Raw genomic sequence first — 26844 nt, forward strand, 5'->3', positions numbered from 1 at the left:
CCTAAATGTCGACAAGGTATAATTGCGCTTTGAATGTGTTTCCATTGAAGGTCGTTTTGGAGTCCCGTAACTGCCGTGAAATCTCGTCCCGTGAGACTTTGCAGCAGGAAAATGGATGTTCCAAACCTCCTTATAATGCTCTGCATTCCTTTGTAGTTTTCTGTTTAATGTGAATATTAAAGTATAATACTAAGAAACGTCTCAGTCTCCTGTTCTGGCCATATTTTCTCAGATAGAAGAGGTCATGTGACCAGTGTTATGGCAATTTTTATATTCATCATAATATCGTCAAATGTGTGTTCATGTGTACAATTTGTCATGTTTTAATACATGATGACTCCATTACTCTTTGCACTTTTGAACAGCTGAATCATGTTAGATTAAACAGTACAGATCGTATTGTACTCAGTGCAACACAGAGTCTCTGCTGAAGGCCAAAACTCAAACTCACGTGCAGATATGCACGCACACACACACTATCAAGGATAGATAAGTGTGGCGCCCAATCTTCCTCATAATATACACGTCTTCATCATCCTCAAATGTTTCCACTGTTGGACATCTGACTCCCTCCTTCTCCTCACCTCAGGGTGGAACTTTTCTGTTATCTGTATAAAAGCTTAAGCTGTGAAACTGTTAGTTAGAGTGGGTCTTGCCTTTTTGCTCTGCCACAAGCCTTTTGCCTTTCATTCTTTCAGGATGGAAGCTTCTTTTTTACTCCTTTTTATTTTATTTTATAATAAATCTTTTTTATAAAATCATCAATGCTCCGACTGGACTCCATCATTCAACCAGAGCAATAAATCATGCCTTCAAATGAGGTCAACCGCAAATTTGCCGTAACACCAGTTACGTCACGTCCTGTGATACATTTCAATACCTAAACGTTCTTCATGAACGCGTTAAAACCTTTTAGCAATATTTGAGTGTTCAGGCGTTCCCGTAGCGGTTTTTATTGCGCTATTTAGATTTTGTGCTTTTCCAAGGGTAATGAAAACCCAGCTACAGCAGTACAAGCTATATTGAATTATAAAAGCAGATGTTTTAGTAGTAAAACAGAATATTTCTAAACCAACCTTACAATATTAGGGTTTTTAAAACCCTTAAAATAAATTGAGTTCAATCAAGCATACGGAATATTTCCGGTAAATATCCACAGGACATTAGGCTATGGAATTTCGGAAATATTCAAAATAGTAAAAAGTAATTTTAAATAACTATATTATATCCAAACATAAACAATAGCATCTATTCAAAACAAAACAATTAAGAAAACATAACATTTCAACGAGTGTTGCTAAATTCTGGAATTTTCCAAGTTTGAAAAACTGAAGTTTGACCCTAAACAAGGATGTGATTTTTTTTTTAATATATATATATGTATATATATATTGTCATTGCTTAAAAACAAACAAACAAATAAATGACAATAAAATGAAATATATTTTAGCATCATCTAAAATATCGGCATTAGTTATTTGAAAGTTACTCCCAGTTTCTGGTTATTTCCAATAAATAATTCATATAAGATGTAAGATGACCTTTGACCCCCACCCTCACAGGAAAAATGTCAAATCTCCCCCCCCCAAAGCAATTGATGTCACATTTTCTCCAGACGCCGTTATGACTGGAAGCGAGTGAGTTCTGGTTTAGTGCAGATAGGAGGTCATTAAAGGTCTGGAAACATCTCTGCAGCGTTGCTCTAGGTCATCTAGTCACTGACTCGTCCTCCATAATGAGCGAACACCAGGAAACAGCTCGTTATCGTCTTATTACATGAGCTGTGGGTGGAAAAGGTGTTTATCAGTACATGGTTTTACACTGTGATGCTAAATTCATGTATACTGCAAATGACACCTGTCACACTGGGGGCCAAATCCGGCCCTTTGGAGCATCCTATTCGGCCCGCAGGACAAAGTAAAAATGAAAACATGAATCATTGTGTAAATGAAACTCAACAATATTTACAGAGGCTCACAGTTTTCCTGGTGGTTATATCGCGTGATTGCATTAATTTTTTAAAAAAGGAAAATTCTTAGCAAACCTTTAATTTCCCTCAAATAATTGCATAACATTTTCCTTAATTAAATTGAAATTGGTCACAAAATTGAGAAAATTGAAAGTGAAGAACCTGTTGGGACTGATATCTATCACTTATTGCTTTGATATTGTCAATTTCTTACATATTTTGTATTTCATGTATACGTAGACGTGTAAACTAGGGCACAATAATGTTGAAATTACTAGTTTTCCCAAATAAAATCTGTGGCTCACTTGAGATCAAGCTGCTTCATATTTGGCAAATACTTTTGACCCACAACTCACACATACATCCTATGTTTGTTTGTCCAGGGTGTTTGCAATGTGCACCAAATAAATAGGAGTGCTCGCTTACTCAATTCTGCAGCAATCGGACTTATTCCTGTCTTTTTTTCCGTTTAACTTTTTTTTTTGTGTGCTACAGAACAAATTGTGTGTGTGTGTACGTACTGGTAGCTCAGACTCACTCTGGCCTCTGGGCCCAGCATCCCAAATGAAGCTGAGCAGATTAGCTGCAGCAACAAACTGTAATGTACCCACACAGTTTCTATTAAAGAGTCAATTACATTGGGATTACAAAAGCCTCCGTAGAAACTCACGTGAGCTGTTTTTATTGTGCGCTCTGGTGCAGCTGTAGACGTTAAAGCAAAGTTGATCTGAATGTAATGAAATCTAAAATCTAAATCTAATGTGCATCCCTCAAACTGACACAGAAACGCTCAGGGACGTGGAGTAGGTTTAGATTTTGGTTGAAGGGTCTTTCATAAGGAGGAATGTTGTGCTTGAGAAAGACAGTGATTGGTGCTGACACAGGGCGCTACAGGGCGAGTTTACACATTTTAGTCGTGATCACGGTAATTGACCGTAACACCACATCAGGGCAGGAAAACAGACACTACACACTATGTCTACAGCTATTGCTGATGCCTCCAAAATATTACAATAAAGACATGCACGATTTTCACTAAATATATCTGTCTCCTAGAGAAAAAAAGGAATACTGTAATACACTTTTTTATTTACTATTTCCTTCAAATGGCATAATGGCCACTAGGAGTGTGCAATTCCATGAATCTGACAATACAATTTAAAATTTGCATGTTACAATACGACATATATCCCAATATATCTTGATACTTAACTCATTCACTGACAGCCCTTTTCAGGAGAGCCAACCCCATATTGCCAGGCATTCTAGATGATTTTCACTGATATTTTAAGACCCACAGAATATTTTGTACTATGACAATCAAAAATCTTAAACCAGATTCTGAAAGATTAGACACTCTAGTTTCATCAGAAAAAGTTATTTTGTTTCTAGCTTGTTTCGTTCTTCTGTAATCAGCAGTTGAATAGATGCAAGTTTCACACATATCACCAGTTTGTGACAAAAAGCTGAGAAAAACATATTTTTCTGAAAAATCCTATTAGTGACTTTGAAGCATTTTTATTTTTTTGCTTTAGTGACACCTCAACATTGAATTCCTACTATAAAACTACAAAAACAACACTGAGACCAGGCTTTTGATGGCAAAATTATTATTATTTTGGGATCTGTCTGAGTTGAATGAATTTCTTACTGTCTTTAGGCTGTCCTCCAAGTCTCTCCACCCATCTTTCTCCTTCTCTTTAAATAAAATAATACAAATCTGTATTTTGACATCAGTTTTTTTTCTTCAAAAATATAATCTCTACTGTATGTATTCAAATTGAAAGGAGTTAAATGCATCATTACATTGATTTGAATCGAATCGTATCGTTGTTTGAGTATATCGTTACACCTGTAAAGTGCAGGAAGGGCTTGTTATAGATTTCAGTACATTTACTATCATTTTAAGTTTAATACATTATTAAAAATAATTGCGATGTAGTGTAAGTACATCACCTGAAAAAATTAGGGGATTATATGGTCTATAAACTCATACTGATAAAAGAGGATTATCAATCTTGTCTGCAGCACTAAAGAAGGTGGAAAATAATGAGAAGCTTGCTTTTTCGGGTTAATTATAAAGTGTGACTTCTCTCAACTATTTGGATTTATTTTAAGAAGTGTCTCCTAGTACGTAATACGTATCCATATACCGGGATTCTATCCATACAAACGATGACGTTACCGGAAGTCACGTGATCATTCCATGTGGTTAGGGTTAGTTAGTCCGTAACGTAGTTTAGGGTTAGGGTTAGTCTGTAACGCAGGTTAGGGTTAGTTAGTCCGTAACGTAGTTTAGGGTTAGGGTTAGTCTGTAATGCAGGTTAGGGTTAGTTAGTCCGTAACATAGTTTAGGGTTAGGGTTAGTCTGTAATGCAGGTTAGGGTTAGTTAGTCCGTAATGTAGTTTAGGGTTAGGGTTAGTCTGTAATGCAGGTTAGGGTTAGTTAGTCTGTAAGGTAGTTTATGGTTGGGGTTAGTCTGTAACGCAGGTTAGGGTTAGTTAGTCCGTAACGTAGTTTAGGGTTAGGGTTAGTCTGTAACTCAGGTTAGGGTTAGTTAGTCCGTAACGTAGTTTAGGGTTAGGGTTAGTCTGTAACTCAGGTTAGGGTTAGTTAGTCCGTAACGTAGTTTAGGGTTAGGGTTAGTCTGTAACTCAGGTTAGGGTTAGTTAGTCCGTAACGTAGTTTAGGGTTAGGGTTAGTCTGTAATGCAGGTTAGGGTTAGTTAGTCTGTAAGGTAGTTTATGGTTGGGGTTAGGCTGTAACGTAGGTTAGGGTTTGTTAGTCCGTAACTTAGTTTAAGGTTAGGGGTTAGGGTAAGGGTTACTCCGTAACGTAGATTAGGGTTTGGTGACGAGTTAGGGTTCCTTAGTCCGTAACGTGGGTTAGGGTTAGGGTAAGGTTTAATCTGTAACGTAAGTTAGGGTTACAGTTAGGGTTAGTCCGTAACATAGGTTAGGGTTTGTTAGTCCGTAAAGTAGTTTAAGGTTAGGGTTACGGTTAGGGCTTTGGGTAAGGGTTAGTCTGTAACGTAAATTAGGGTTACAGTTAGGGTTAGTCCGTAACATAGGTTAGGGTTAGTTAGGGTTAAGGTTACGGTTAGGGTAAGGGTTACTCCGTAACGTAGATTAGGGTTAGGTGAAGAGTTGGGGTTACTTGGTCCGTAACGTAGTTTAGGGTTAGAGTTGTGGTTAGGCTTAAATTTAGGGTAAGGGTTAGTCTGTAACGTAAGTTAGGATTGCAGTTAGGGTTAGTCTGTAACGTAGGTTAGGGTTACGGTTAGTTAGTCCACAACGTAGGTTAGGATTAGTTAGTCCGTAACGTAGCTGACGTATTAATACAAATGGAATTACAAGTTCGTAGTGTCTCATTGACCAGTTTAGGTCATGTGGTGCACTAATCACATGACCTACACTGGCCAATGAGGGGTGTTGCGTACGAATAGAATGCTGGTATATGGATACGTATTACATATTGGCAGCCACTGCCTTCATTTTATTAGTAAAGTCTTGTTGAGATGCTGTTACTTTTGTGTCAAAATGTTACCCAAATGTCATGGATGCCTAAATTAGGTTTTTGGAGATTTTGCCTTAGATCATATCTCCTGACACGGTGCTGAAATGTCATGTTGTGTAACTAACATTGTGTCAACCTGCCTTACATGCAGTTATAGGTTTAAAAATACCAGTGTCCACCTTCACTCTGAATAGTTGCTATGTTTCACACGACGAGCACCCACAAGACTTCACGCTCACTTCATCTCAGATGTGGAATTATGGGCCTGAATGTGCAAATTATCCAGTCACTTTACATAAATTACACATTGGGCTCTGGAGATTTTTCCGCCATGAGGAGGATAAGGAGTTAGTGTCAGTGAACGCTGCTGGTTAGGATGAGAGGCTCCATCACCCAACACTCAGGCACTGTTTCAGATATAAATAGCAGCAATAGTGGAGTGAGTTATAAGGGATTAAAGACATGATTACACTGTTTATGCTTCAGATCATTTAGTCTGACTTGTATGTTTCTTTATTTGTGTAGCTGGTAGTAGAAAAATAAACTAACAAGCCAATTTAATTTGTTTTCATTTATAATATTGTGTTGTCGTTTCAGCTTTTATGGCACAAATAAGGATGTGGACAGAAGTTAGAGGTATCACATTTAAATACACATTAAATACAAACTCCACATGCATCCTTTTTTCTTTAACAGAATACAAAACAAAAGTACTTCTTCTTAAAAATACATATTACTTGTATTACTGCTTAATAAAAGCTTGGAATTTAAAACATTTAAAATATTTTTTTAATTTTGATTTAATAACCATGTTATGAATCAAGGACAAGTTTAAGTTTAAGTTTAAAGTTTAGGATAAGTGTTGAGAAAGGAATTTTATTGAAGCTCTATTTGGTATCATTAAATGGCTAAAGCTTTTAAAAACACTTTCTATTTAAAAAAATAAAAATAAAAATATGCATTAATATATTTTATTTTTCCACCAATAGAAAAAAATAAAAATGAAATGAATTGCAGTCATTTAATGAATGTGTACATACAGTATTTCTTGAGTCAACTAACAAAACAAGTCTTATAAGTCCTAAGATAGATCATAGAAGATACAAACAAGTCAAATAATTTAAACTGATCTGCTTTTATTTTGTAGGTAAAATGCAGAGATTGTATGTTCCCATAGTTACATCTGAGATACTGTTAAATTGGTCGAGTTTTGATGATAAAATAACTTTAAAACTAACATTAGAATGTACTCACTAAACAGGGTTTTTAATTAAGCTCACACAATCAAACTGTAAACACATTATACTTAAAACACTCTGAACTGTTTTGTGCTTTTGCTGTTCACAACAACTTCCTCCACCTCAGCTATAAAAAGAAGTGAATTAAATACATTAGCAAGTTCAGTCTTGGCTTTGCTTTATTCAGCAAAACACACTGATGAGCCAAAAAACAATGTAAAGTATTTTTAATAGGTTAGAATTCATTGTTTTTGGTTTTTCCTTCTGTGTAAAAAACTAAACAAAGTGACAATCAATTAATCTTTAAAAAATAGCAGCATGAGAGTAGTAGCACTAACCTCATTTTTATTATTAAATGTAAAAATATGTCTCTTGCAATCAATAATAATAGCCAGAGATACGTAGATGCTTTTACAGACTAAAATATCGGGTTTTGTTTCAGTGCAAAATATTCTGTAAAGGTGTTCTTATAAAAATAAAAATAAAAACTATTTTAAAAGGCTGCATTTTCACTTCAGTGCATTTTAATTGAGCATCTGAATCATATTTTGTTGCAATAAACTCTGCTTCTTTTGTGTAAAGTATACAAAGTGTGTGTATTAGTGTGGGTTTGCCTCTTTAGTACTAAACACTTAGATTGAAGCACACGGGAACAATACATTCCTTAGTGATGAATCTCCGTAATTAACAAGTCACAGATAAATTACTAAATCAGTATGAACAAAAAAATAACAAATAACTCTCTGAAACAGAAAAAAAGCCACACGATGACTTGTAAAAACATGTTTTTTCAATCATATTTTATGATTTCAATCAACGTGAAACTAAATGTGTAGTAAGTGTTTGGAAGACACAAAGAAATGGACTTCTCATACCACGGTGTGTATTTTTCTGACTTTTCGAGCATAAAAAAATAACAATCTTTCCAAGATTTATATGAATAAATCCATATCAAGCACTTTTTTATGATTTGTGGACTTTCAGTATGTCAGTATTTACGTTTAATTAAGAAAAGCTGATGAAATTGGTTAAAAAAAAAGTAATCTGAAACATAATTTTGGAAAATTTGAAATGAAAATCAGAGTCCTTAGTCTTGTCTTCTTTTCATTTATCCTATGTTATGGTTTTTAAGAGGATTACAGTTCCTCTGCACTGCTTTAGGAATGCAGCGATAAAATTGTGTAAATTAATGTTCACTGTCTTTATGATGGCTTGCAATGTGCACGTTTATGATGGACTGTCACTAATGGCTTCCTGATATCTGTGCGTAATGATTATCATCAGAAATATTTACTTTACAGAGCCCGTATGTACTGTAAGTCCCTCCTGTGTACATTTGGATACATAGTCCAGTCCTTGTTGTAATATTTGAGCGTTTTATCACGAGCTTTAATAAATATGTTATTCTAGGTTTAATAACATTCGTGCACAGTTGAATTTCAGTGCTCAAGCCTGTGTGTGTGTGTGTGTGGGTGTGTGTGCGCACGCACATCTCAAACATAATCAGAAGTTGATTTTACTGAGTGGAACTAAAAATTGTTTTGCTAACAGAATTATTTTGTCAGTAAACCCCGAAGCCGAGACATTTGACGTGCCATCATAACAGGGAGTAATTTGGTGTAATTACTGCCTTGTATCTACAGCACCTTGTGGCTTGTTGACAGTCATAATGACACGGTTGTGTTTGTAGGCTTTGAGGAATTAAAAAGCATTAAGTGAACAATCGTTCAGTAACCAGCGGAGAGAGAGAGAGAGAGAGAGAGAGAGAGAGAGAGAGAGAGAGAGAGAGAGAAACACGGGACTGAACGTTCGGCACCTTTCGTTTACACGGTCACAGACAAACGGGCTGACAAAATTAAGTTTAGGTAACAAACCACACAGAGACCTGCTGTGCTGAGCATTTGTCGAGGAGATCAAACCTGGAAACTTTCAGCCACACACAAAACACAAAAAAGCGCAAAACTGAGGACAGAAATCAGAGCCCTGCGGAAAACTTCATTAGCTATATTTAGTAATGCTGAGTTCACACCGGATGTGTCACGAAATGTTCGTGCGACCAGATTACATACAAAGTCATTGGATAGATGCGTCCCAGATGCAAAATCTTTCCTGTGCGACGGTGCGGTCCGAGCCGCACGTCAAGTTTGTTGGCCATGCAAGCGCGCTCCCGATTTTACGACATATTCGCACATTTGCAAAAGTTGAAAATATTGAACTCCTGCGACTGTTTCGCATGACGAAAGCCAATCAGAGTCTTTGTTGACGATGACTTCAGGCTGTCAACACGGACACCGGTCTGATCACCCAGTCAACCATGGAGTAGAAGCTGTGTGTGACCACCTGGAGCTGTAGGACACAGCCTTTATACCTCCACACTGGCGTGGAGGAGAATCAGCGAGGAGGTGGTAGTAGCAGGTAAAAGTTCTCTCTGTAGCACTGAGCTAGGATAGCATTAGCCGCTAATCACACTGGCTTTTTTTCAGCAGGCAGTGAAACTCACCCAGTTGGATGTGTTGCTGGTGGGCGTGGCTTGAAGTGAATGGGGACATTTTTTTATCCTGTGAAACCTGCGGAACGTTTTGTGCGGCAGACGCGTCCGGTGGAGCAAAAGACGCATTCGGCGTGATAAGAGGTAGTGAGTTAATGGTCCATCTGTGAGTTTAACCCTCCTAATATGCTTGGGGACAATTTGACCATATTCAATGCTTATCATTGTTTCTTTGCTTCATGTTTCATGACTTTTCCTAATTTGATGGTACAACAGATTTAGCCCGGCAGATATGTCAAAAAGATGTTTACTTCTGGAAGAAAGCATTAACATTTATATATGGGGATAACTTTGCTTCTGTTAGACATAGAAATTTGTTCTTTGTGGCAAAATTTAGGTTTTTGTGGACAAGGATTATTATAAAACAGCTTAAAATATTGTAAAATACATCTAGAGCAAGATATAAGATGGCCAACACAATGCTTTACACGTGGAAAGGGTGAAATTGGATTTATACTCTTATGGTCATTAATGTCAGTAAATTTGAAAAGATTTGGATGAAAACTATTCAAGATAAATTGATTCTAATTTCAAAGTTTGGCCTGATGGTGGCGCTAGAGAACAGTTAATTTTTCATTATCAATGGGTTATTTATGTGTTCAACAAATAAACAAAGTGCTTGACACTAAAACTTGGCCCCGAGGTTAAAATGTGTTAAATGGCTTCAAGAAGACTGAGACTTACTGAGTTTAAGTCCAGACTGGTCTGCACCCACTCCTTGGCATCGTTGTACTCGTCCATCAATCCCATAATATACAGTGTGTCTAGAGAATCGATGATGGATGCTCCTCTGAGGCCACCTGCAAAGAAATGTGAAAATAATCATCATTTGATAAACAGCAGCAGTGGAATGGAAGCAATGCACAGTTTGATCACTGTGTGAACTCTGTCACAGCAGCTGCTGCTATTCTGGGCCCATAACACGATTAGTTGATTTGAATTTGTGGAACGTCATTTTGCAGCAAAAGGGCATCAAAAAAAATAAAAATAAAATTTGGCTCATCAACCATAATAAGCTTTATTCTTTTCAGTTTTGTTAGCTCGCCATTACAATAATGATACAATTATGCTTTTTGAGGCGTAGAGAAAGGAGAGGTTAGCAAATGTTCATTTACTGTGTCGCAGTGAAGAAAATTAACCCAAGGTGTGAATAATAAATAGTTTTGGGACAAAACTTTGGTGACTAAAACCAAGCAGTATGCATGATTAACATTTCTAAAAAATTAAACAGGAAAAATGTGGAGGTGTCAAAACTACTGCTGGTAAAATAAAATAATTGTATTAGTCTGATTAAATGATTAAATCTGAATCACTCACTAAATTCATTCAGTTCATTTGAGTCCTATAATATTGAGTCTCTAACCAGGATCGTTTGAATCTGCATTTATGGCACAAGTGTCAAACTCTAGGCCCAGGGGCCGAATCTAGCCCTTCAGAGGCTTAAACGCGGCCCTCAGAATGATTTCTGCACAGAATTTTATTGATAAAATTTAAAAGGAAAGCATTTAAAATTCAGTAAAATGTTTAATTTTTTTTATTTTCTATGTTCTATAAATAAATGCTTGCACATTGGTTATTCAAAAAAAAAGAAAAGTTTTTTAAACCTAAAGTTTGTTAATTTTTCCAATCCAGCATATTTGGAAATGAATAAAACAAGTTTGACAGCCCTGAAATCAAAGATTCAAGAAAAATTAACTGCAGATCTGAAACCAACCCACTCGCATCAAATATTTGGGTGTCAAACCCATGACCTGCTCCCCTAATCCACCAAATAATCCTGGGGACGATTTATCTTGAAATTAAAATTGTAGGGGAAATTAGAAGTAGAAGTATAGCTAGTCGTTACTTCTAATCATTTACACATGAAAGTGTACAAGTCATGGCACAATAATTGGCAATAATTCCACTTATATATATATATATATATATATATACAAGACATACATGTTTTTGGATGGTGGGAGAAGACCAGAGCACCTGAAGAAAACCCACAAAAAGCGAGAGAACATGCAAACTCCACACAGAAAGAACCCAGTTGTCCACTTCAGGGTTTGAACCCAGGACCTTGTTTCTTTGAGGCAGATATGCTAACCACTACTCCTCTGTGTTACCTTTTGATTTTAATTATGTGACGTTAAATTAAAGGTAGGGTAGGCAATTTTCAAAAGCTAGCATGATTTTGATTGTAGCCTCCCTGATGGCTCCACCTTTACCAACCTCCCCTCTGTGCTCCATCTCACTCACGTGCATGCTCACAGCTGCTGCAGAAGAGGAGCTCAGCTCATCACTTGTATTGTGTAGAAACTTCATTGTCTCATGTCTCATTCAGCAGTAAGTAAACAATAAACTTTACCATTATATATGTTAAAAAACATGTTAGTGGTGACGCGCTTTCAGTGTGAGGGCGTGCATGTGAGGGGTCAAGAACGAGCAGGGAGACAGGGAGACGTGAATAGTTAAAAAATTTGGCTCGCAAGAGAACATAAAAATAATGAAAAAAACATGAATCATTGAGTAAATTACCAACGCATTCAGTTGTGTAAAACTCAGTCCCTTGAAAGGCTAACATTAAATGAAACGTCAAAGTATTTCGTAGGTCTGAGTTACCATGCTTATATCACATGACTGCAGTCATTTTTACCAGCAAAATGTTGAAAGAACTCTTAATTTTCCCCAAATCTTGCAATTTTTCTTCAATTATTTCACAAAATTCGCCCAAATTAAATAAAAATTGGTCTAAAAAATCAATGACATTTAGGTAAGATCCTGCAGGGACTGCAATTTGTCACTTATAGCTTGGATATTATCTGCGTTACATATAATTCATACATGATTTTTACCTTGAAGTGCAAACTAGGGCACAATAATGTTGCCGGTTCTGAATTAAAATGAACTGTACATTTCTGAACCATTTGTAAAAACAGTGGAGGATCCCTATAAATAGTTACTGAGAGTGTGGATCACATTCAGAAACACATGAATCACACTTCTAACACAAATATGTTTTTCACAACCACAAATCTCTGAGGTAGCCAGAATAAAATGCACCCACACAGTCTTTCTTTGTGAATCTCTAAATGTTGTTTTCAATTATGCTTTAGAATCAATGGAAAGCTGCGTGTGCCGTGCACTCTCTGAGAGACTAATTGTTAATGTCTTGACGGTGGAGGTCTTAGAAGATGCATTCAAAGATTTAACCCACGAACCTTTAATCTTCTGATTAGCAACAGTAACAGCCAGTGTGTGTGTGTGTGTGTGTGTGTGTTAGAAAGCAGAACATTAAAGCCCATCACACGCTGAGCCTCACTAATTACCGTAGTGATGCTGAATGATAGAACAAAAACAGCTTTGTATGAAACAACTTTTTACCAAAGAACAGAAGCACACGCTGAAACATGTCAGTCGTTGTAGCATGAAAGACGTTCCATTAAAGGGATGAGAAACCAATCACTGACACGTTGATGATCGCAAACATTTAGCAGCTGCTTCTCGATTACATCAAGTTACTGAATTTCCTTTGCAAAAATATTGTAGGAGTCAAAGAATCTGTGCTTGACTCGGCCCAATTCTCTAAAAGATTCTGGAACTAGCGATTAGCGGCAAATTGGGGTAAAAGCAAGGAACATGGTGGTTCTCGACAACTTTGATTTTGCTGATTCTGAATCTTCATGTTCCCAAGCTGAATTTCAATCCCTCCATGCTCCAATTCACAGTTTAAAACTACTTATGGACATGGTTAGCATAGAGATGATTTGCAGAACCATGCAATGCAAATGTCGGAAAACTCGTACCATGTACAGCACTATGTGGGTAAAAAAAAACAAAAAACGAATGATTCCAGTGAACAACTGGTCTGCATGAACACAAACGTATGATTTAATTCACAATTATTGTTGATATCATCAATATTTATCTTTGCACAATATGTTGCCCTGAGTGGGTATGTGCTTTTTTCTGTAATGTAATAATGTAACAGACTTTAAGGACATCCCAAATTGATTGGACTAACATTTGACCTAATACACCGACATTATCACACTTTTAATACCACATGTTTGTAAAATGCTAAAAAAAAAAAAAAAAAAAAAAAAACTTACTGGTAGCGTGATTGTCTGTCTTCAGGAATCTTATTTAAAGGTGTTTTGTTTCTATTCACAAAGTAAATGAGTGCTCATTTCATCCTGGTGGCCCCATGAAAGCCAATTTTTATTCTCATACGACTAAACATTATGCAAATGAAGCCGAACCTTGCAGAGAGAGCCCGGCACAAAGGGAAAATTAACATCATTAATGAATTACTGGGTGAGATGAAGGGCGAATTAGGGTTTGGAAGCTTAATAACAAAAAAAGTGTGACTGAATAGAAAGTGTATCAAACTGCTAAAGGGCTTATATTGGATAATATTTTGGAAAAAATGCAAGTGTGGAAATTGACTCCGGCAAATGGCAGAGGTGATGAAAAACCTTTACATTGTTTCCCTGAGAATAAACGTTGCCTCCAGTGGGACTGGAAAAGATCTGATGCAACCATTCAGCAACCTGGCACATCAAAGAGGTTTTTAAATAACAATCACTTTTAAATCTTACCGTATGCAAATGACAACCATAGCTGGAGGAAACAAAAACACAGACACTGGTTGCTGATTTCTGTAACTGGTCTCACGCCCAATGAGCAGCAGATCAACTGTTTGGGTACTTAAGTTTTGGGGGATTGGTTATGTCCTGGGATTGTAGCGTATAGTATGAACAGTAGTTTCTATAACATCAAAATACCAACGAAGCTCCATTCAGCGATTACTTTGCAAAGATACATTCTTTTTTTCTGAAATAATGTTTGCAACGTCATGTTTCGCTCATTACGAATGTTATCGTGTGTGCCGTACGAAGACCCAAGTCTCTAAATGTTCTCTGCCAGTGAAACTTAAGGGGTTCATTATCCCAAAGAGTCCTTCTCAGATCAGGCTTGTGAATTCTAGAGTGATTGTTTTGGCCAGACTCGTAATGCTTCCAATCTAACTCTAGAGTGAAAAAAACACAGGAAGTGTTGAAGATGACGTAGAGCGCAAAGCATTATGGGTGGGCAGAAGAACCAGCTACGGCATGAGACAATTCATCAAAACCACGGCTACATGTCTCTGCTCCATTGCTGAATATTGTGAAAGAACAGACGGGAAAGGCAAAAATGCACACTTACGTGCTAGTCTTGAGACTCTCTTCTTCACGTTTCTTTTTGTCTGTCCAGAGAAGTTGTAATAAATGTCCAAGTGTATTACAATCCCAATTTCTTTGAAAAATTTTGATGAAATGAGCAATCAGGATGTGATTGGGATGAAACTCAACAGTCGGGAAAGGTGGGTGTGGTGGTGGAGGACCCAAGTGCAGAGCTGGACGGAGGTAGAAGCAGGCGCAGCGTTCATAAAACCAGTCCATATTTATTTATCTAACAAAAACCTAAGGAGGCAAAGGGAAAACATGGAGCAGGGACAAATACCGCAGCACACGAAGAGGATTACATCAACAATGAACCAGCAACCATTCTGTGACCAAACACTCAACCAAATAGTACGGGAGGCTTGATTGGGAACGGGCCACACCTGGGTGGAAACATGAGGTGGCTAATAACTGGGGGGAGGAGACATGGCCATAAGAGCTTAACACAAACAACAATAACTGAGTCAAATCTAATAAAGATCTATCAATCACAAACTAAAATACACTTTTTTGTAATTTTGCGAATAATGAACGATAGGGATTTTTCGATTTTTTAGATCTAGAATCATTATATTGATGCGGATTTCCTTCAACATTTAATAGAATCTATTTTTGGGAAGAATAAAAAAAATAGAAATGTGTATCTTTTATTTATTTTAGTTTTATTTTGACGTAATACTGCTATCACACAAAAAACAAACAAAGAAACAAATATTACCTCCTTGGCGGAGCTGAAAATAAAATTTCAGTGCTTCAAAATAGCTTAAAAAGCTGGCATTTCATTAGATTTTTAAGATTTTTGTATTTTTAGTTTTCACTTCACTTGACTTTTGTTTTCTCTGAGGCTTTAAAAACATACATATAGTTGTGCTGTTTCTACTATATTTTTTTTCAGTTAAAATAAAAGTGTTGGTTATAACATTAACATGAATGAACAAAGTGCTTTTCATATGCGAGGCAGGTATGGTAATTTTTCCTACTTACTTCCCTCAAGTTTAAATGAGGGGAACAACCTGCACACCATAAATCACAAATCTTATTAAATTAACAGCAAATGAAAAACACTCACAGGTGAAAATTGTGCAGCTTCATGGTAACAATTAACACGTACCAAGTGAAAAAAAAGATTTTTTAGGATCTTTTGTGTGTAACCTCTAAATAATTTAAACACATACTAAGCTCTCTGACCATCGTTAGGTTCGTTTACATCAGTTTTAATTAGCAAATCAGCATTTTTTTCATGCCCAGTAAGAGTTTTCCCTTCGTGAGCCATGCAGTCCATGCAGTAAATTAGGCTGCACTCATAATTACGACTATGAAAGCAAAATCCTCCTCTTTACCACTGACCTTTTACCCAATCTCCACAGAGATATGGATTAGCTGATGAGGTCAGCTAGCATGCCAAAGGGGTACGAGCGTTGGGGGATCAATGACTTGGCTTGACTGAATAATGGGGGTCAGACGCTTTGGCTATAAATCCATTAATGTTTCTAATAACAGAGGGAAATAAACACACAGGGAAGTAGTTTTCTTTGAACGCCGTGCTGCAGTGCTACTGTTTTCACAGAAGTGAATCATACAAAGCATATCGAGCGCTGCAGTAGCAATTATTTTGCTACCGTATAGCTCACATTCTCACTCTGAAGCTTTCCCTCATGGAAACTTCACACCGTCGTTGAAAGGGCATCGCCAGCCTCCAGCCCTGCTCATGTTGAGTGCCTAACTGGAAGAACCATCTGCTGAGGTTGCCATGCATGCTCTCCTACATATGTAGAGTCAGATGTTGGGCGGAACACTCTGCTGGTTTCATTATTATTACAAAAACTAAATCAAGCATTATACACTTTTTTATTGCTTTTTGTAGTCTTTCTTATTCAGTGATTAATAGCATTGGTGACGGCTGAGAGGTGTAATCAGATATCCATCACCTCGTGGTTACCCACGCTCAGAAGTTGCCCGTGGTGACTTCAGGCTAAACAGCAGAGTGTGGAAAAAAAAAGAAAAAGCTCCAAAGCGTAGATGATTGATTGACTCTTAGGATGGATGAAGCAGATCAATCCATCACCACTGACTCCTTCAGCTTCCATGTTTAAGACCCTTTTTATTTGTGTGGACCTTTGGTGAATGTAAGGAAGCCTTGAGACATTTAGTGAATACAGGAATAACAGGCGAGCTCTGCTGCCTTTGTAAGACATAGAGGCAATGCCTCAATGGCCTCATGTAAGGGATTTTCAAAATTCACGAGAGGTGAAATAACCCCAAAGTTGCGGTCCAAAATAAAAATGAAGTCACAGAGAAAAATTGTTTCATATCCCAAGAAAGAGTAATTCTTCTTACTATAAATTAAAACAGAGATCAAATGTTTAAATACATTCCTACATGCAGTTAGGGGCCAATGAATATAATTAAAAGCTATTTTTTCAGAACTCAAAAGACCAATGCATATATGTGACTAGGGGTGTTGAAAAAAATCGATTCGGCGATATATTGCGACATTACGCCCCGGGATTCTCGGATCGATTCTAAATGCATCCATATCGATTTAAAAAAAAAATTTAAATAATAAATAAATACTTTTTTTTTTTTAAACCTTTATTCAACAATGAAAGTGTTTTCCACTACAGGAAACATTGTAACTGCACAAAGAAGTGCTCTGAAACCTGGGTATGTTGACCAGCTTGTGTTTTTTCAATAAAATCTAAAAAGAAACTGCTAACTTCCTGCATTTATTTGTTGTTCTAGGCAAATACCTCAGTTAGGTTGCACTAAAACATGTTGCACTAAAGTCAAAGTTGGTTTAAAAACCACAGGCAAATTGTATGTTATATTTTTATTTTAAGTTGTTGGCACATGGCATGTTAAAGCCAATGTTTTGAGTGTAAAATATACCAATAAAACATATTTCATACATAATGTTCTCATGATGGCGTACAAATTTACAAATTAGTTGTTTCTTAATCCTAATTACAGGGAGCTGAGATGTATGCTAAGTTGTTTACTGAAGGCCCAAACATGTTCCAAACTGAAACCCCGAGAAACTTTTTTTCCAATTTTGAGGAGTTATCATGTCCACCAGATAGGATGTATAGCAGATATTTGTATATTCTGACAGAGTAGGTGGAGCTGTATTACAATACCTAATTTCAGTTTGTTATGTGGTGTAGTTCCTGAGATATTGGAAGCTGAAAATGGAAGAAAAATAAGGACACGTGAAAATCAACACCACTCACTAAGTTGGCCATATCTCCAAAAGCATTACCTGAAAATTAGTTAAAATGACATAGAATGACCCAATAGAAAAAAAAAAAAAAAAACATTTTAAAATCCTGATCAAACCATATTTATGCACCTGACTCGAGCGTCCGTCATTAACCAACTACCACAGAGTCACGCAGAACCACCATGATAAAAAACCGCTCTCTGTTTCTAAAAGACCTTTAGTTAATTTACTGTAAACCCATTTCATGAATTGCAAACTTGTTAGGGAATTTAGAAAACTTCAGTCATATATTACTTTGTGCAAGCAGCACTAATTATTTGCTAGATTTACCAGGGGGATCTGTGTTAAAAGAGCTATTATTTTAATGATAGAAGATGTACAAAGCATACCCAACAAAGCTACACTTAATCATGTTTCAATAAGATAACGCCGACCAAAAGTTATAGGGAACTTGCAGGTGATTTAGTACATCCTGCATCATGTCTGTGTGCAGCTCCATTGAAAGACTGTTGAAATGAACATTTGAAAAATTTAAACAAGCTTTTTTAACATCAGGAGTATCAGCATATATTTTACATTTATTTTATTTAATTATCTATCTATGATTGAAGGATATATTAGCATAAAGGTTTCCTCTGAGCTATCCCAGAGGAATTAGATAAACATCTAGACAGTCAGTGTGTGTGTGTCTGTGTGTGTGTGTGTGTGTGTGTGTGAAAGTGAGGTCAATGATATTGTTGCACAAACATTGCGCAGAAATTGATTAATAACGTGTGCCGTAGCCTTCTAATGTAACCCGGTTGAGTAACACTGACTGGCCTATGACAATCATGATAAATGAACATCCACCAACTTCGTCCACTCACTAATGGCTTTCCATGTTCTCTACAACAGTAGTAAATGTGAAGCCTTAATTTCAGTCAGAGCTGTATTAATCCATTGTTTTTGTACCCGTTGATTCAACCCTGTCTCTACAGAGCAGGTCGGGGCACCTGTGTGGAAAAGTACTATAATAGAAATGTCATCTGGTAGCAGTAATGTAAAAAGTAAAAGAACTATACGACTCTATAAGGCTTCTGACTTGAAACAGATTTTTTTTTTTTTCGTTTTGCATCTTGTAAATCAAAAATATAGATATTAGAGCTGGGATGACAGACATAGTTCACGATACAATAAATAATAATAGGCTCATGATAATGATAACATTTTTGACCAATCAGTTGGAAAAATAACAATGCTTTTATTTACCCCCATCACTAAAAATGTACAGTGTGTCTATTGAACTATCAGGGAACAATTGGTCAAAATTTCAGAATTGAGACCAAAGTGCGTGAGTCATTTGTTGAAATAACATTTATATTAGTTTCAACATTTTACTTAAGACATTACATTCAATGTTGTATTTTCTCATTTTATCTCCAATTAATTGTACAAACATTAAGGATGAAATATTAAAGTTACGTCCAACGCTGTGAGTCGTCCTGGTAATGTCATCAAAGTGAAAGTAATCGATGCAGACCCTGAGATTCGCTCTAATTACACTGCCATGTTAGCAGCGCTTGCTCCTATCCAATTATCAAATGCGAGGCCAATGAGCGTCTGTATGCACTAATGCAACCTGGCACCAGGGAGACAAGGTTAGCAAGCCCCTGCATGTGTGTGTGAGGCTAATCATATCAACCTGTTTGCTATTCAGGCCACGTGCTTAGCATCATAGACAAAGTGCACTGAGAGCATGACTGTAGGTGGGTGAGCAGACTTTTGATAGAGCGCACCAACAGATCAGTGGTTGAGGGAGAGCAGAGCTTAGTGAGAGAGGGATCAAGCAGGGTTATTGAACGCTACATGAAGAAGAAAAAAAGGTTCAGGGAAAACGCAGTGAAAAAAAAATGTCACGTCCATCACTCAGGATGGACTTCAGTGAAGACTGGAACACCAACTGTCTGTATTAGTCTCCTAGAGGAGAAGATGTCAGATAAGGATAAAAATATCAATAAAGGCAGAGGAGAAGATGGATCAGTTAGATGAACTCACTCTGTCGATGTATATCAGAGAATGTTAAAAAAAAAAAAGCACTTTTGATGTACATTTTACTTTAGGGTAAAGTCGGAAAAAAACCCACAAATGGTCGAATGAAATCAGGTGCAGACCAAATACATTTTCAGATGATTTACTGTTGCATTGAAATTGAACAATGTTCTATTTATTAGTATTTTAGATTATTTTATACTTTGTATCCTACTTTGGAGGGAGCATCTCTACTATCAGAAAACATGGCACATTTATGACATCTCATGAATGAGACCATGTTACAGAGGGGGAGTCCTCCACGCCCCTCTGCGCTTGCCTTAGGACAGTTTCCCTCCCATTGCTATCAGGATAGCTGTGTTCATCGCCATGACAACTGTTGTGATGGTGATGAATATTATTTTATGGAGACGGTGTCAGTCCCCCGACCCATATTTCACAATGATTTTAACATAAAATCAAATAAAAGAGCTATCAATTATAAAAATCTGAAAAAAATTAAAATCTCAAATCTAGAAACACCAAAACATAAAACCATTAGATGTGCTCTATTAAATATTAGATCACTGAGATCCAAATCTCTACTAGTAAATGACCTTATCTCAGAAAATAACTTTGATTTATTCTGTTTAACTGAAACATGGCTGTATCAAGATGAATATGTTAGTTTAAATGAAGCCACTCCTCCCAGTCATTTAAATACTCATATGCCACGAGACATAGGCCGTGGAGGTGGTGTAGCAGCTATTTATCATTCCTCTCTCCTAATCTATCCTAAACCAAAGGCCAGTTACACTTCCTTTGAAAGCCTGGTTCTAAATTTATCTCATATCGAATCAAAAACCTGCCAGCCAGTCTTATTTGCGATAATTTACCGTCCTCCAGGCCCTTATTCTGAATTTCTATCAGAATTCTCTGAGTTTATATCAAACTTAGTCCTCAGTTCTGATAAAATACTGATAGTAGGAGATTTTAATATCCATGTGGACAAAGATAGTGATAGCCTGAGCTCAGCCTTTATGTCCCTAATAGACTCAGTTGGCTTTTTTCAAACTATTAATGAAGCTACTCATCGTTTAAATCATACTCTTGATCTTGTTCTAACATATGGCCTTGATATTAATGAACTAAAAGTCTACCCTGAAAATCTTCTGCAATCAGATCACTTTTTAATATCTTTTAACATTATCCTAGAGGATCTCGCACTGTGCAATAAAATAGTTACAAGTAGAAATCTATCCAACAGTGCTGTGGCTAAATTTAAAGAGGCCATTCCTGCTGCCTTAAACTCAGTGCACCATCCAATAAATAACTATGATATTAATTATAACCCCTCTCAACTGGATCTGCTTGTCGATAGCTCTGCTAGTCTACTAAAATCCACCTTGGACTCAATTGCCCCATTGAGGGAAAAAACTATTAAACGTCAGAGGAAAGCTCCGTGGTTTAGCTCTGAAACTCACACACTCAAACAAACAACCCGTAAATTAGAGAGAATGTGGCGCTCCAATAAAACAGAGGAGTCACGAATACTTTGGCAAGAAAGCCATAGTAAATACATGACAGCCTTACGACATAGTCGATCTACATACTACTCCTCACTAATTGAAGAAAATAAAAATAATCCGAGGTACCTTTTCAGCACTGTAGCCAGGCTAACACAAAGTCAGAGCTCTATTGAGCCCATGATTCCTCTAGCCCTCAGCTGTGAGGACTTTATGACATTTTTTAACGATAAAATTCACAAGATTAGAGATAAAATTAGCCACTCCCTGCCTTCACCTGGGCCTGCTGTACCATTAAATGTAAATAGGCCTAACCTAAACTGTTTCACACATATAGGACTTCAGGAACTTAACTCTATTATTTCATCCTCCAAACCATCGACCTGCTTTTCAGATCCGATCCCAACTAAGCTGTTTAAAGAAGTTGTTCCCCTAGTCTGCCCATCTTTGTTGGAGACAATAAATATATCCCTATCAATAGGCTACGTGCCACAGTCCTTTAAAGTAGCTGTAATCAAACCCCTTCTCAAAAAACCTACTCTTGATTCCAGCACTTTAGCAAACTACAGGCCTATATCTAATCTTCCTTTTATTTCAAAGATTCTTGAGAAAGTTGTGGCAGCTCAGCTCTGTGAATTTCTTCAAAACAACAGCCTGTTCGAGGACTTCCAGTCAGGTTTTAGAGCTCAACACAGCACAGAGACTGCTTTAGTTAAAGTAACTAATGATCTACTCTGGGCTTCAGATGAAGGACGACTCTCAGTGCTGGTTTTATTAGATCTTAGTGCAGCTTTTGACACTATAGATCACTATATTCTACTAGAGAGATTAGAGAAATTACTTGGAATCACAGGGACTGCCCTAAACTGGTTTAAGTCCTACCTATCTGATAGGTACCAGTTTGTACACGTGAATAATAAGTCTTCTGTGTACACTAAAGTAAGCTACGGGGTTCCTCAGGGCTCTGTGCTAGGTCCAATCCTCTTCTGTATCTATATGATCCCCCTTGGTAATGTTATGAGAAAATACTCTGTTAACTTTCACTGCTATGCTGATGATACCCAACTGTATGTATCAATGAAGTCAGGTGAGACAAATCAGCTATCTAAACTTGAGGCCTGTCTAAAGGACATTAGGGCCTGGATGGACCAAAATTTTCTTCTTCTCAACTCAGACAAGACTGAGGTCATTGTACTGGGCCCGCGACACCTTAGAGAAACCTATGCTAGCCTAACTGCCCTAGATGGCATTACTCTGGCACAAAGCACAACTGTTAGAAACCTTGGGGTTCTATTTGATCAGGATTTATCCTTCAACTCTCACATAAAACAAACTTCAAGAACTGCCTTCTTTCATCTCCGTAACATTGCTAAAATCAGATCTATCCTGTCTCAGGGCGACGCCGAAAAACTAGTCCATGCTTTTGTTACCTCTAGACTTTATTATTGTAATTCTCTTTTAGCAGGCTGCCCGAGCAAGTCGCTTAAGACACTTCAGCTGGTTCAAAATGCTGCAGCACGTGTACTGACTAAAACTAGGAGAAGAGATCACATTACTCCTGTATTAGCCTCTCTGCATTGGCTTCCCATAAAATATAGAATAGAATTCAAGATTCTTCTTCTCACTTATAAAGCCCTAAATGGACAGGCACCAGTCTATCTCAAGGAGCTTGTAGTGCCATACAATCCCCCCAGAACACTACGCTCTCAAAATGCTGGACTACTCGTTGTTCCATTCATCTCTAAAAGTAGTATAGGAGGAAGAGCTTTCAGTTATCAGGCCCCACTTCTCTGGAACCATCTACCAACCACGGTTCGGGGGGCAGACACCCTCTCTACCTTTAACCTCCTAGGACCTGGCGTCCACATACGTTGACCCAACATTTTCAGTTGTCTAGACCACAATATTACATTTTGCTCTACAAGGGCCTGGTGTCCACTTGGGAGGACATTATACTGCTACTTAGTGGTGAAAGAAGAGTATAACACATTACAGGTTAGCTTCAAGATGGCTGACAACACACCCGGATGTTCAGTCGGCCACTCCCGATCCAAAAGTCGACCAGGTAAGAAATGAAATCAAATTTCATGGCTGATTCTTGTTCAGATATGTATATAAGTGTTCAATGTTCGTTAGTGAAGTTAAATTTTACAAAAGTTAGTAACTGTAACGAAATACCATGCGGTTAAACATGAGGTACACGTTTGTGGACAGAACTACTTAGTTCTGATAGTTTGTTGAACATGTCCCCAAATGTGGACAAAGGAAGTGAGTTTTGAAATTGTGATTTTGGCAGAAAAAAAGGTTACTACAGTACAAGCAGATATGGCATATTTTATAAATAAATCTACATAGATTTTTACAAGAATTTTCTCATGACGGTTGTTTTTTCCAGAGCGTTATTCTGCGTCACAAGTACTGGAGTTGCTGGGGTTAATTGGTGGAGACAAGTCAGAGGTGGAAGATTTGTCAGACACCGATGATCCCGTGAGGGATGCTGATTATCAGCCCCCACGACAGGAGCCAAGCAGCAGTGAGGAGGACAGTAGTGGGTGTGAGGACCCCATTCCACAGCCCTCTCAGCCTATCAGAGGACGTAAACGTCTCCATGATGAATATCAAGGATATCGTTCGGATCGTGACAATGACCGATCACGCACTCCCAGGCGTCGCTCTCAGGAACAGCAGGATGTCTCAACCAATGTCCCAGAAGAGACAACACCAGGACTAAGCCATCAAGAACAGTCCAAGAAAGGGCATGGGGTGCGATGGAGGGCTTCTCCACTGACACCAAATCAAGCCCAGTTTGAGCATGAGGAGGACACTGTGGATGACAGAGAGGGCTGGACCCCACTGGACTACGTAGAACAGTATATTGATAAAGATTTGATGAAATTGATCATTGATTGCTCTAATGCTATACCACTGGCCAGAAGTGGGGATGCACTCAACACATCAACTGATGAAATATTTCATTTTTTTGGTGCTTCTATTTTGATGTCTTGTGTCCCATATCCTGCAGTCAAGATGTACTGGTCCAGAGCTTTGAGATTTCCTGCCATCACTGAAAAGTTCACACGTGACAGATTCTTCAGACTGAGGACATCACTCAAAGTGGTCATTGATGATGATGTTCCAGAAGATCTGAAAGAGTGTGATAAATTCTGGAAGGTGAGGCCTTTTCTTAACCGCATTCTGAAAGGTTGCAAGTCTCAGGCTCGACCAGATGGGACAAGAAACTGAAACGATACGTGACCATCTCACGACCAAATATGGTCCAACTCCAAGATGGGTGGAGTTCACCTTGTCGATAGAATGATGAGTTACTATCGCATGAATGGCCGTACAAAGAAATGGACACTACGGATGCTAATGCACCAATAGCTGGTTACTGTACCGTAAAGACCTCAGTGTATTTGGCACTTCAAAGAAGAATGTCATGCAGTTCCTTGAGTTTCATATGGAAGTGGCCATGACCTTCTTGGGTCAGCATGACAATGACAACTTAAAAAATGAGGAATTTTCTCCTACTTTGGTTTTGCACTAAGAAAAAATGCACAATTGTTGTTTCCCAGTTTGTTTTGTTATGTTTGCACAAGTGTTGCCATGTTCAGGCACCAAATAAAGAGTTTTGTACATCATTACTCAATTGTGACTATATTGTGTCATATCGGAATTTAAAACGAATGTCCAGATATGTGGACATCATATTTCTCAGAAACTACATTATGTAATAAGATAATTCTCTGTATTCACACTCATCAGGTCCCAATTATCCCAAATAGCAAAGAGAAATTTAAATTGCATGCCATTTAAGAGTTCGGGTCTTAGGAGGTTAAGGTTAGGCTCAAAACATTCCTCTTTGATAAAGCTTTTAGTTAGGAACCAGCTCATAGCTCATAATTAAGATGCAATAGGCATAGACTGCCGGGGGGGGGGGGTCTGGCATGCTCGGTTGGAGAGAGGTTGGAGAGGGCGTTAAGAGAGAGGTCATTTAGGTTAGAGAGGGACCGGAGAGGGTCCCATTCCTCTTTCAAACACTCCCTCTATGTCTGCTTACTCCCTTGTGTGTTTGCTCCTGTACTCCTTCTGGCTTTTGTCTTGCAGGTCCGTGGGATCCTCAGTGTGGAGTTACAGAGACTCAGCGGCTCTGTCTCCACCCTTTTCTCTGCACACACCCAACACAGCATAACGTGGATGGCTGTTCATCATAGGAATGGGATCCACACAAGGTTCCTGCTGCTTAACAGAAGGTTTTCCTTGCCGCCATGATGAATTCATGTTGGGTGTGGGATACATATGTATGTGTATATACGTATATATGCATATGTGTGTATCCATAAAATGAAGAGTCCGTCCTTAAGACTGCTCTACTGTAAAGTGCCTTGAGATACCATTGGTTATGATTTGGCGCTATACAAATAAAGATTGATTGATTGATTGATTGATTGAAGATGATCCTGTCGTCTGAGGTGTGCTAAAGCAGGCAGACAATCGTTGGAATCAGCTCCAGCTCAAATTGTGCGAGTCAATTGTAGAGTCCGAATTTTCGCAGCTTACAATGCATGTCCTCACACTATACGGACCGACTCTCGGACACAACCTGACTGCTCACACTGTACGTTCATACACGACACGTCAGGGTCTTGTTTATGGAAATGCAACATACAAAGAAGAAGAAGAAGAAGAAGAATAAGACGAAGAAGAACCGAAAGTGGATAGACACTTGCGATGCTAAGCAAAAAGAAAGTCGCTGCCTTGACAATTTGTACCATTCTCTGTGGAGAAGCTTCAAAAAAGAAAAGGCTGAGACGTGTGTGGACCAGGAACTGTCTGGACAAACGTGGGCAGTACGGTCCGTCAATTCTTTAGCGGTCCAACAGTGTTTGCGCATGCGCAGTGTGAGAATTTAGGGTAAGCTGGTCAGTGGCACTGCGTCAACAGTGCGATACCCTTACGATTGCTGATCGGGAGCTGGTCGTGAGGTGTTAATCTCTTCCCATGACCCCATGTATACTACACCATCTATACTACACGATGCACGACACACGATTAAGCAGAGACTCGGATCCATCCCAAAAATAGACGCACAGGTGAAAAACTGGCTCAAAATGGGCCAAAAATCGCACAGTGTATGCTCACCTTTAGGAGTGAATATATCCAGAAAATCTTCAGTGAAAATGTTCGTAAATATTAAACTTGTTGAATAGGCGTATTTATGACCAAAAGTCGTCATGTGTTTGGGAAAGCCAACTACTACCAACTCATGACTCTGTGATTTTTGACGTGGATGTGAGCTGCCAGAGAAACATGTGATGAGTTCTAGGCAACTCGAAATCCTGCAGTTCCGAGTTGAAGATTCCAACTTACGAGTTCAAACGAGTTCAGCGGCAGCACGTCCAATGATACATACAATGATCGTTACATATTACATTTTTTTCCTGACTTCACAGAGCAGGAGCCCCGACTTTAAACAGCGTTCCAATTCACTTTTTCAAGTAGGAGGTTGGAAAATCCTGAGTTTCGAGTTTCTTGGAACGCAGCACTAGATCGAGTTGTTAAATCTTGTTTGATCACGCAAGATTTCTAGTTTGGAAGATTAGTGGACA

General features: G+C 38.0%; 1 protein-coding gene across 1 annotated transcript in view; it reads right to left on the minus strand.

Moving 5' to 3' along the window:
- LOC114478330 (mannosyl-oligosaccharide 1,2-alpha-mannosidase IA) overlaps positions 1-26844 on the minus strand; it is a 310653-nt gene that overhangs the window by 99082 nt on the left and 184727 nt on the right. Inside the window, exon 3 of the mRNA XM_028471329.1 lies at positions 9957-10072. Within this exon, the coding sequence (XP_028327130.1) occupies positions 9957-10072 (116 nt within the window). The remainder of the gene's footprint in view (positions 1-9956; positions 10073-26844) is intronic.

Source organism: Gouania willdenowi, chromosome 16 (genome assembly GCF_900634775.1).
Source record: "Gouania willdenowi chromosome 16, fGouWil2.1, whole genome shotgun sequence".
Taxonomy (NCBI): domain Eukaryota; kingdom Metazoa; phylum Chordata; class Actinopteri; order Blenniiformes; family Gobiesocidae; genus Gouania; species Gouania willdenowi.